Source organism: Poecile atricapillus, chromosome 3, assembly GCF_030490865.1.
Source record: "Poecile atricapillus isolate bPoeAtr1 chromosome 3, bPoeAtr1.hap1, whole genome shotgun sequence".
NCBI classification, from domain to species: Eukaryota; Metazoa; Chordata; class Aves; order Passeriformes; family Paridae; genus Poecile; species Poecile atricapillus.
The window spans coordinates 94,097,206-94,109,234 of record NC_081251.1 but is presented as its reverse complement, the minus strand read 5'-3'; the positions used below and the strand labels follow the sequence as shown (position 1 = coordinate 94,109,234).

Genomic DNA, 12,029 nt, shown 5'->3' with positions numbered 1-12,029 from the left:
TAAGTCTATCCTTCCAGTGCAACCAAATCAAGTATATATTTTCTGTAAATAGTCAAGTTCTTAGTGTGTAAACAGCCTAACTCTCTCTATCTCTGGTCAGAATTTGATAGAATCAGTTTCTCCCAAATAGTGCAGTTCAATCCCATTTAATTTTTTAAAATAAAATTTCTTTTAGTGAATTTCACAAGGGAAATTAGGATAAGAGAACATTTGTAAAAAGTATTTTGTATCAGACTTTTAGAATCTGATTTAATGTATTTTAATTTGTATGCCCATTTTTCATACCAAATTTCTTGAACTCCTTTTCAGTGATTCTTTCCTTTCCCCAAGTATTTCTAATACTTGAATCTTTTAAATTGTTAATTTTTAATTAAGAATTAACCAAATTCTAAGCCATTAAGTCCTTCCTAAACCAATATTATTTTTTGGCTTTGGTAAGACTGTTGCTGACAAACAGCATTTTTTAGTTTGGTTTTTTTTTTTTTTTTTAATTGCAGGGATATGTTTAATTTGAGGAACAGGTTTTGCACCACTGCTTTTCAACAAAAATAAAACAGTTTTCTCAGATGTTGGGATGGAGATTTTGAAGTACTGTGTGATTAAAGGGCTTGGTTTTGAGACTGAAGCTAAAAGAGCACAATTGCTGGAGACCTCTTAAAATGTAAAAAAATTAGTGTTTCACTGCTGAGGTTTGTAAAGAGAAAAGGGAGAAATGGGAATTGGTCCTGAGGAAAAAGGCAAGAAGGCTGTCTTGTAATGTCAGGATATTTAGAATGCAGAGACCAAATGCACCTGTCAGTCCAGGACTTGCAGTTCTAAAATGTGGTTATAGTTTTTTGCATTTTCCACTTTGCTTTTCCTCTCCATACTGAGTGTTCAGAAATACCTGCTTTCCTTCCCCTGTAAATTAAGGCCTTTTGTGTCATATTTTCAGAATTTCCATTGAGGCTTTGCTCCAGTGTTTACAAAACAAATCTGGGTATGGAGTGAATAGGAAATGAAAATTTACTTACTTTGTGTAGCAATTTTTGTATCAGTGACTTGTAAAGTTTGGCATAGGTATTCTTGAAGTGAATAGTTCACTTGCTCCCTTCTAGATTTCTGCAAATATCTCTGATTTAAAGGAAGGCTGCTTTTTTATCTTTTTTTTTCCTCTCTCTCCCTCTCTTTTTATTCCCCACCCCCTGGTTGCTTTAGATCTCGTCCAGATACTTAATAGAAACTGATAGTGTGTTCCCAGGTAACAAATTACATCTGCCTCTGAAAATGAGTCAATGTAATCATGACAAATTCATGAAATAAAGGGAAAATATATTGCTGCAGTCCTGGGGAACATGAGTCAATATACTTTATGTAATTATTTAATAAACCATCTTTTCTAGTGCATTGAAGCAGCCTAAGATACTGAGGCAGTTGTATTTATGCAGGAATAAACAAACTTCCAGTAAAAGCTGGTGACCAGAAGTATGCAATTATGCATTTCCAGAAATACTCATTAAACCAGTCTGCTTAAATTTTAATCAGACTCCTATGTATGAAACAGCCATGGTAAGAGGAAGTGGGAAAAAAAAGGAAGGATTTTCATGATAGGCTATTCAGATGAGTTTGAATTTTTATATTTGACTTCTTGTGCAAATCTGTATAAAAGTTAACAATACAAAATCCTGCATGCTGTCTTAATTCTGTTTTATGGGAGCCATATTATTTTCAGTACAAAAATACTGCATTGATATCAAAGCTGTCATAAAAAGGATGTAATTTGGGGATTAGTGAGATACTTGAAATATTTAAGCTTTGCGTGGTTCATATGAGAAATGTCAGAGGACTGATAGTGCATGAATTTGTATTGGAAAGTGAAGTCATAGGAAATGCATTGTAGGAAATAAGAAAACTACAAATTGCCAGGTACTTCCAGTGTTTTTTGGTCTTCCTTATTTATCTTTCTGATATGTCTGAGCTAAATATTGCTAAATATATGTTAAAAATATGCCAAACTATGATAAATATAGTGTTATATCTGAGACATTACATATGATGTGTTGCATAAGAATTCACAACTGGATATGCAATGCCTGTCTGAAGTTTTTACAAAGTCGTTTGTAGACCTATTCAAATAATCTGAAAAGGGAGTTCAGAGTGCAACCCACAGAATGGTAGTGGATGAAGGCAAGAGTGCATGTATTCATTCCTGGAAAGGGTCACTAAGCTTTTTGTGTTTGACAGTTTCTCTGTTAGCTGGTGACTATCTGGTTTTTTACAGATAACCTTGTTTTTTTGGAAGCTTCAGTTATGAATATTGTTGCTTTCACATGAAATTCTAATGCCCGCTGTGCTTTATCCTTCCAGGGCATCAGTAGCCTCTTCAGTTCCCTCAAAGTGGTCAGGCTGCTCCGGCTGGGCCGCGTGGCTCGGAAGCTGGACCACTACATCGAGTACGGGGCGGCGGTGCTGGTGCTGCTGGTGTGCGTGTTCGGGCTGGCGGCGCACTGGCTGGCCTGCATCTGGTACAGCATCGGCGACTACGAGGTCATCGACGAGGACACCAACACCATCCGCACCGAGAGCTGGCTCTACCAGCTGGGAGAGTCCATAGGAACCCCCTACCGCTTCAACACCTCAGGCTTTGGGAAGTGGGAAGGCGGGCCAAGCAAAGATTCGGTCTACATCTCCTCGCTGTATTTTACAATGACCAGCCTCACCAGTGTGGGATTTGGGAACATCGCTCCGACGACAGATGGGGAGAAGATCTTTGCTGTGGCTATGATGATGATTGGCTGTAAGTATTAGAGATTCTGTCTTTCTCATATGCAACACCAAATAGCTTCATATCATGAATGCTGATTTCGTGATTACATCTGGAATCCTGGGAAATGTGATGCAGCTAAAAATAATTTTGGTGGCAATATGAGTATTACACACTTCCTTACCGGTTAGGTTTAAATCACAGATAGGAGTATTGTTGTGACAAAATTCAGTCATTTTGGATTCTGTCCACATCCTCTCAATATGCTCTTGTAAGTAAACCATAAAATGCTTAAAGCCTGAACTGTTAAGAGGCACCTTTTTGCCTCCATTTTAGTATGTGGCAAACTCTTTTCATGTCAGAGAGCTGTATACATTTGATAAGTGGGTCAGAGTGTGGGAGGAGGGCTGGGAGCATCATCTTCTAAGGGAGAGAGAACTGGGACTCTTTAGGAACCACTCTACCATGGGCTGAGGATACAGACATATCCTGAAGCAAGGGGGGTGATGCTGTCCTTGGCCACCTCTGGCTCAGACATCCTTGTTAGCAAGGTTGTGTGTTGCCAAGCTGTCCAGCTTTTGGCCATGTCATTTCAGTGCAGGATCCCCATTCAAAGAGCCTGGAGAGCTACTTGGAGTTTAGAACCATATGGTGGCCACTGTTAAACTAGGTCATGGTTTTCTAGATGAGGGTGGAGCTTGAACCAAAATAAGGAAAAGAAAAATCTTCTTTATCTGTGGGAAAACATTTCATTGTATGGAGAAAGATAGAAGCTTCTGTAGGTAATATTGCATCCAGAGGAGGAGAAAGTCAATACTTGAAAAGCAGAAAATTAAAAACAAATACATAATGAAACTCAATTAGCAGCACAGTGCCTGTTGTAGAAATGTGAACCTTTGATTCTGAGGTGTCCTTTTACAGCAACACTGAAGTCACAGACTGAGATTATGTGTGCAGTGCTAAGCCTGCTGAAGGTTAGTGAGAAAAACTATCAAGACAAGCATTGTTGATCACACAGGAGTTGGGATATTTTAGCTATAAAAATTGTTAATTTTGTTCTTCTAGCTTTTTCCACTGCTAAGAGTCCCATCATCCTAATAAAACACCCTGTAGGAGAAGGGAAATTTTTATAAAACATGGATAAAATTTTGCAGTTTTCTCATGAGAAGGTGCATTAGACAATGTAGTGGTGTAGCACAAAACAGGCTTCCAAACATATTTCCTGATGAAGGTGCCAGTTTGATAGGAAATATCCCAATCTTTGGCTTATTGTTATGACCATACTAGCTGGAACATGAATAGCTAGTATTAATCAGTATTATTATTATTATTTAGTACTATGGATAATAATTAAGCATAGCCTTCAAAAATTCATGAATGTACATGGGGTTATTTTGGACTTGCACCTGTTCCAAACTCTTCAAATGACAATGTGGCAGAGAGAAACTGAATTTATGCAGAAATAATGTTGATTTAGATGAGCAGAAAGAAATTGATAACCTTTCTTTTTGTGTGTTTTATCCTCTGCTCATTTGAATAGCAATAAGTGCTGTGTCAAATGACTAGTGTCTTAAATAATGCTGTGGCCAGCTAAGCTTACAGTCACAATTTCATTAGCAAGATCACCTTTGAACTTTTACCTCATGTTTATTTCTCAAAGAAGCTGACTTTTCTGAAAATGGTGAAGGTGAAGGTGTGAAAATGTTTTCAAGACCCACATTTCTTGCATGGGCTGTTTGTGACGCTGCCCTGCTGAAAGTCAGGGTGGGAGTGGATGGCAGGGGCTTGCCCTCGCACTGGTGGGAAGAAGCTACAAAGAAGCTACAGCTCTGTGGGTCCTGAATCCATTCAGAGTCACAACACTGCCTTTGCACCCTCCCTCTGATTATTGGTATTGATGGTCTTGGCTTTTGTTTGCTCCGTGAGCTGTGCCTCCATGATGTGGTAGGGGCACTCCAGAGCTGCTTCCCTGGAGTGCACAGGTTGGCATCAAGTTGAGGAAAAGGAAGGGTTTACTTTTAGAAGGGTGAGTTCTTCCTGCTCAGATTTTTTTTTAATACAATGGATTTGATTGTGCAAAGTTCTTGTACCTCGGTGAAAGGCTGGTCATGGTATGTGCATTGCCAGGTGGTGTGGTGGCTTTGCAAGGTTTTCAGGTCCTTGTTTCTAGCAACCTGAGTTCTAGTTTTTGTTCTAGTTTAGTGGCTCCGTATCTTGAATAGTTTCTGAAGAAGAAAGGTGTGAATAGCAGTGATACTTTTTTCTTTGATCTTGGATTGTTGTCTGTTGAGCCTGTGTTTGTGAAGAGGACTTGCTGTGTAAACAAGTGTTTTTAAGAAGTGCATTGCTGTCATTTCCACTGGCAGACTAACTGAAAGGTTTCTGCTACAGTCAGCACTGGCCTGTGGTGACATCCAAGTGGGGTGTTTGTGTCAGAAAGGCTCAGAATATTAGAGATATTTGAAAGCGTAATCAATTCATAACTAGTGTCCTTCCATGTGTTTTTAGTATGCTTATGCCCAGAGAGATGGTATTAGACAAAATTTGGTTTGCCTTGCTGCTCAGCCCCAGATATGTCCCCTTCTGCTCACTGGTTACTCCTTCTGTAAAGCTGATCCTGTGGCATAATTTAATTTGTGTTGCATGAACTCTTTGGAGACACACTGACCACTAGTAATAGTTCTTTGCTGTGATATGAGATAGCTGTTTAAAAAAGTAGGTTAGACCATTTCCATTTTCTCTTTTATTCAAACTTTCATAATGGTAAATAATAAATCCAGGTAACTTTTAATTAAAAATTTAGAAATATTTTAGTGAAGCTGTCCTGGACCAGTGGGAATTTTGGCTGAGTTGAGTGCAAATGTTGACCCAGTAAAAAGTTTAATGTATGTAGCTTGTAGGAGGAGTGGGTACATCCTATTAGCTGTGCAGAGACACTGGGAAGGCATGACTGAGGTGAATAAGCTGTGTGTGGGTATTGAGCCTGTGGGGCTGACTTTGTTGGTTGGGTTTACACCTGGGGCAAAGTTTAAGAAAGCATGGCTTTGTCTCAGTAGCCCTGGTTTCTGCTTCAAGGCCTCCTTCTGCAGGAAGGTGTTCTTGTGTTCTCAAATGGAGCCATGCACATGCTGTCCTACTGACCTCATTGTGGCTGCAGTTTTCAGAGAGAAAGTGTTTTGCTGTTGGTTATTTTGATATGGGAAGGTGAAGCCCCTAATTAGTTTTGTGGGGAGCTGTGGCATACTCCTAACCCCAGGGATGTTTTGCTACTTCTTCAGTTCCACTGGAGGGGGTAGGTGAAAATTGCTCTTGATTCTTGACCTCAAATAGTGCACATCTGTTTGGGAAGATTAAGTAATTTTAAAATAGAGATGAAGTACTCAGTGGCTGCTTTTAATGATTTCTGTTCTGTGGAAGCTTGTGTTTTGTATTACGGTGTAGCTGCTTTCCTGAACATATGGTGACTTATAGTTTTGCAAAGCAAAAAGCAAAATATCTTCACATCTGTGAACTGACCTGCATGGTTTTGCCTCACTTTCTTTATTGAGTGTATGTGTGTGTATATATAGAAAGAAGGATGAGTGTTACTATGGGAAGTAAAAGCAATTAACTGCTCAGCTTCATTTTAAATGAATCAAAACATATTTGCTTATCCCTTTCCACAGATGGCCACTAAATTGCTAATTAATAGGGAATATGTCTACAGACAGATCTTTCAGGGAGGCTGACATTACATAAAACCAGGCTTAAAACCACTGTCTGGGTCTGCAGAAAGACATATATTTTCCATTTTTAATACTTGAGGAAAAAAAAAAGCTGTTTCAATTTTTGGTTTCTTCCCTGTGGAGACATATGCCTAGAAATTACAGTCTTTATATATTTTGCTCAGTGATTCTGTCAGGCTGGGTTGGGTATTGTTTATTTTTCCTAAGCACTAGCAGAAATCAGAGGACTTTCATTTGCAGTTTTTGTATCTGGGCACTGTGTCAGCAATCCCCTTGCTATGCAGGTGGAGTAGGGATGAACAGTTCTAAAAATGCTAAAAATGCTTGGCATTCTTGACTTTTGACATAAAATAATACTGATGGATGCTTGCCTATTTGGATTTTTAGCAATGGAGCAAAATCCATCATTTTGGGAGCCTTTTGTTGGTGTTCTCAGTCACATTGAAAGACGCAACTTTTTGAAAATTTTCGAAATTGAAAGAGCTTTTGGTGCCTGTTTATGCTAAATTCTCCTTTGTTAGGTAGGAAATTACTGGAACTACATGGCTTGACTCATCCTAACTATGAAAGGCACATGTTTGAATGCTAAACAAAATCATAAATTCCCCTGTGAATGCTATACTTAGACCAGATAGTGAGAGGAATCATGGAAAGAGACAAAAGTAGAAGTTAAAAGGTCAACTCATGAACATGCATGTTTACATACTGTGATGAATTGTCAGCCACTGAGTTAATTAACCAAAACAGTTCAGAAACCCAAACCACTCCTCTTTGTTGATGGTGTGCAACACAAGCACCATGCAGTCCTGCAGCACTTCAGCTGTTGTCTCTGAATAAGGTAGACACAGATCCCAGGAGAATGGAGTAGCTGTCTCAGCTTTGATCAGTTTTGTCTGTGAATAGGTTTTTTCTCATTAGACAAAAAATCCCCATCAAAACCAAACAAAACCACCCAAACAATCCAGAAATAAGAATAACATTCGGTAAATATGAAAACATAGGCAGTTTTGTTTACAGTGCTCTTGATGAAAGGGTGTCTTGGTTTGGAAGACAGGTGTCTGCTAGGGAGGGCAGGAGCCTCCCTCGGAATGAAAATGTAGACCCCCCCTCCTTCTGAATTATTATAATGTTGAAATCAAGGGGCTTTCAGGCAGAGATCTGGGGATAGGAATAACAGTTTTGTTATTTATTTATTTATTTATTTATTTAGTATTTATAACCAGGCAAACAAACAACAATAACTACAGCATTAGCAAGAAAACAGAACCAGGGACCCCGGGACAGCCTTCTCGGCCGAGATGGGAAGGGATGGAGGAGAGGCTTTGTTTCACAAACCCCCTCGGGCGGGCAGTCCCGGTGCTCCTGCAGGGCTCTGAGGAACACTCAGCTGGAACAGCAGGGATGAGCTGAGATCCTGGGCTGGTGGCTGAGGTGGATCAGCAGCTCCGCAGCGGTGCCTGGCACTGCCACACGTCCCGGCAGGACAGGGGGTGCGAGGCCACCAATGAAGAAGGAGAAGAAGCAGCAGCAGCTCTGTCTGGGTGATGGCGAATTCCCTTCTGCCAGCCACAACAACTCCAAGACAGTGTTTCCCTCTCCAGCCCCAGAACACAGCCAGCCCCAGCTGCCCCCACCCTCCCCATCCCTGTCCCACTTCCCCCCTGGGCCCAGCTGAACTCCCTGTGTTTCTCAAGCACCCACCAAGTACCAGCAGTCAGGTTTTCCCTGCAGCTAATGGGGAAAAAATTCCATAGGTGAGAAGGAGCAAAAGGAAGGACACGCAACCCCCAACAAAGGGACAGTAGTGTGATCATCCTGATGAGCTTCAAGAAGATCTTGGTGGCAGGTATAAGGATGCACAGGTCAGTGTCGCTCCTTCACAGCCTCACAGAGCACTGCAGTGCTTTGGTGACCTCCAGCAGGGTAGGAAGTGTTTAGTGGATCTTATGAACAAGGACAGAGAGGAACTGATAAAAACTGGACTATTGTTATCAAAACAGATGGACAAGATATAGAGGCATTGTGGCATCATGTTTGATGATCTTCCTGAGGCATGATTTCCCCCTCATAAAGCAGGTCATCAGTTGAAAAGCAAATGGATGTGGCCATGTGAAACATGTATCTAATGACAAGAGAAATGCATTTACCCCTAGAACCCCTTCTAGGCTATGAGGGGAATGTGCTGGAATCATTTTTGCTGGAAGTTGGTGGCCTGAAACTAAGGGCCAGCCATGTACCAAGTGTTACGTTTGCTGAGGGTATCATTAATGGGTGCAGTACAAAGGCCTAAGAGATTTTAAACTCAAAGCAACTTTCTCTGTGTTCATGGGTATTGCCAGTGCAGTATTTTGGGTTTGGGGACATGCTGGGAAAGGAAAGAGAAATCTTGTCTTGTGAAAGCTGTCCCTTGAGTTCCTGGTCTTTGTCACATCCCTGACAAGATGACAAAAATCTCTCAGATGCCACAGACCTCTTGCAAGCTCCTGAAGTTGCAGATGGCATGCTTTCTGTAGGGCATAGTTTTGCATTAATTTTCATTCTCATCTATCTTAGCCAACAGCAATGCTACTGTAACCAGTAATTCCTAATTTAAAGGCCTGGATTTAATTTTTTTTTTTAATTTCTTTTTAATAAGTATGGCCAGTCTTTGTAGTTCTGTTCCTTCAGCACTCTGTGCTGTGCTTTATGACTTTTTATTTTATGCTAGTCATGATATTTGAAGAGATGGTGTGTTATTGCTGTAATTGTAAAGCAACTGTTTGGGATTTCTGAATGTTGTTTTGCTTGGATGCTTTCTCCACTAGAACAAACCACCAAAAGTGCTGTGGATATATTTCTGTGCTACAGCAAGTTTCAGCAAAGTGATAGGGCTGGCAGAAAACTGGGTGGAGTTTCTCTGTAGGTTAGAAAAGGGTTTAATTATTAGGGCAGGATTTGGTCTGGTTATCTCTAAAGGTGAAAATATCTCAATTTTTCTTTCAAAGAGTAAAGAATAAATTTCATTTAAATAATGGTAAAAACCAAGCAAAAAAACCCAAAACCAACAAAACAAAAGAAACCAACAAAAAGCCAACTCCAAAAAACAACAAAACCTACCAAAACCTCCATGTCATTGTGATAAATAGAAATAAGACAGACAATGTTGTTTTTGGCTTTTTGGATATATAAACAATCCTTCAGACATCTGAGTCCTGAGGGATGCAATTTTCAGCGGAGCGCGTCGGTATTTCTCATCAGTAAGCGTGGGGTGCACCGGGTCGTGGTGGCATTTTCAGCCCCACTGATGAGCCGGAGCCTGCACAGAGTTACATCACTGACATTCAGTGCAGACAGGCCATGGAGGAGAGATGCAATCAGTGCTGACAGGCTTCACAACATAGCAAGCTCCAAAGTCAGAATTCAGCTCTTAAAAGCTTCCTCCTCTTTGGGTAAGGACATCCAGGACGTGCATGTTTTTTTCAGGATTGCTTGTACTGAAGCACAACCTTGTTCCCCAGGACTCGGTATTGGCACCAGTCTTGTTTGATATCCCTCTGCATAATCTGGATGAGGGGGTCAAGTGCACCCTCAGCCAGTTTGCAGAGAACACCAAGTTATGCGCCAGTCTTGATTTGCTGGGGGCCAGGAAGGCTCTGCAGAGGGATCTGCACAGACTGGATTGATGTGCTGAGGCCAATGGTAAGGTTCAAGTGACAGGTCCTGCACTGGGGTCACAACAACCCTGTGCAGCTCTACCAGCTTGTGGCAGAGTGACTGGAAAGCAGCCCAGCAGAAAAGGATCTGGAGGCAGTGCTGACAGAAGCTGAACATAAGCCAGCCTGTTCTCAGGCAGCCAAGGAGGCCAATGGAATTCTGGCTTGTACCAGAAATAGTGTGGCCAGCATGATCAGGGAAGTGCTTTCTCCCTCTGTACTGGGCAATGGTGAAGCCACAACTCAAATCTCATATTCAGTTCTGGGCCCCTCACTACAAAAACAACATTGAAGTGCTGGAGTGAGTCCAGAGAAGGGCAACAGAGCTGGTGGAGGGTCTGGAGCACAAGTCTGATGAGGAGCACCTGAGGGAGCTGGGGATGTTTAGCCTGGAGAAAAGGAGGCTTGGGGGAGACTTTATCACTCTCCTCAACTCCCTGATATGAGGGCCTGGCTGGGTGGGGGGGTCAGTCTCTTCTCCCAGGTAACAAGTGACAGGATGAGAGGAAGATTTAGATTGGATATTAGTAAAAATTTCTTCATGGGAAGGATATTCAGGGATGGGAATAGAGTGCTCAGGGGAGTGGTGGAGTCACCATCCTGGAGGTATTAGAAGATATGTAGATGTGACACCTGGGGACATGATTTAGTGATGGACTTGGCGGTGCTGGGTTAAGGTTGGACTCAATGATCTCAAAGGTCTTTTCCAATTTGAATGATTCTATGGTTCTATGATAAAACACTGGTGTTAGAACCAGAAAAAAGCCTTTAGGTTACACCAATCTTAAATAGCAAAGTGCTACAAAAATCATCTCCAGATGGACTCAAAGCTGTTTTTCAGGTTCATAACACAAGTGCTAATGCTGTAATTAATCTGTCTTAGCTAATGACCATGGCCATATGAAGAGCGGCCCATTCATATGGGGTTAGTCCCCTCCTCATCCCAACACACTTCAAAGCAAGAAGAAAGTAAGAAAGAATCTTCTGTCAGTGTATTAGTATGGTAGTACTTTGTTTCCTGGCCTGGCTTAGGGAGGCTTAAATTAATTCACTGTGAGATGGTATTTCTTAGAATGCAAAAATGAGTAACCAGTATTCCTTTTCTTGTTACTTAAAGCCTATATGACCAGATTAAAGCTAGATTATTGCTATTAAATCTTTGGCAAAATATAATTTGGCAAGGGTAAATTGCCTGTGTATTTTTGGCAGTAGGGAAAAAGAACATAAATGTTCCAGAGTTACATCACATACCTATGCTTTATGAACTGACCCTTGCTACGTTATTTTGCCATAATGACTAAAAATTTCAGGCTGTGCTTCAGCCTAATAGATCTAGAGAATCACCCTACCTCAGAAATTACTAGAATTTAATTGCTAGAATAGTCCCAGGATATAGTCCATATCTCTATTAGCACTCTGCAAATCCAATCAGGACAATTTTTTGAAGCGAGATTTCTCTAAAAATTTCTAATTCTCAAGGTTTTACAATCCATTTCTCTCCTGCAGAGCTTAACATTGTTCCCCAAGACATTGGGCAACTTTTGAAAGAACTGTAAACGCAAATGGAGAAAAAATAGTTCTGTTTGACAGGAGAGAAGATGAAAGCTATGAAGTGTTAATAGTTTGGTTTTTCCAGGATTTGGGAGAGCTCACACTACAGTAATGTTATAGATAATTACATTTTCTCCTTCTTTCACACAGCATTTCTAAGTTTTGTCTTTTAACTCTTTGATAGGAAGGAGAAGAATAGGGAAATAAGTAGGTGTTCCAGCTGTGGCTGGCTTTCTTTTTCACCTGATATCTTTCATATCATATGCAGGATTTTACTTTCTTTAGATATTTCTAACATTACTTCCTATGAGTAGATTG

General features: G+C 40.8%; 1 protein-coding gene across 1 annotated transcript in view; it reads left to right on the top strand.

Moving 5' to 3' along the window:
* Nucleotides 1-12,029, top strand: part of KCNH1 (potassium voltage-gated channel subfamily H member 1) — a 173,480-nt gene that overhangs the window by 47,288 nt on the left and 114,163 nt on the right. Inside the window, exon 7 of the mRNA XM_058835556.1 lies at nucleotides 2,347-2,776. Within this exon, the coding sequence (XP_058691539.1) occupies nucleotides 2,347-2,776 (430 nt within the window). The remainder of the gene's footprint in view (nucleotides 1-2,346; nucleotides 2,777-12,029) is intronic.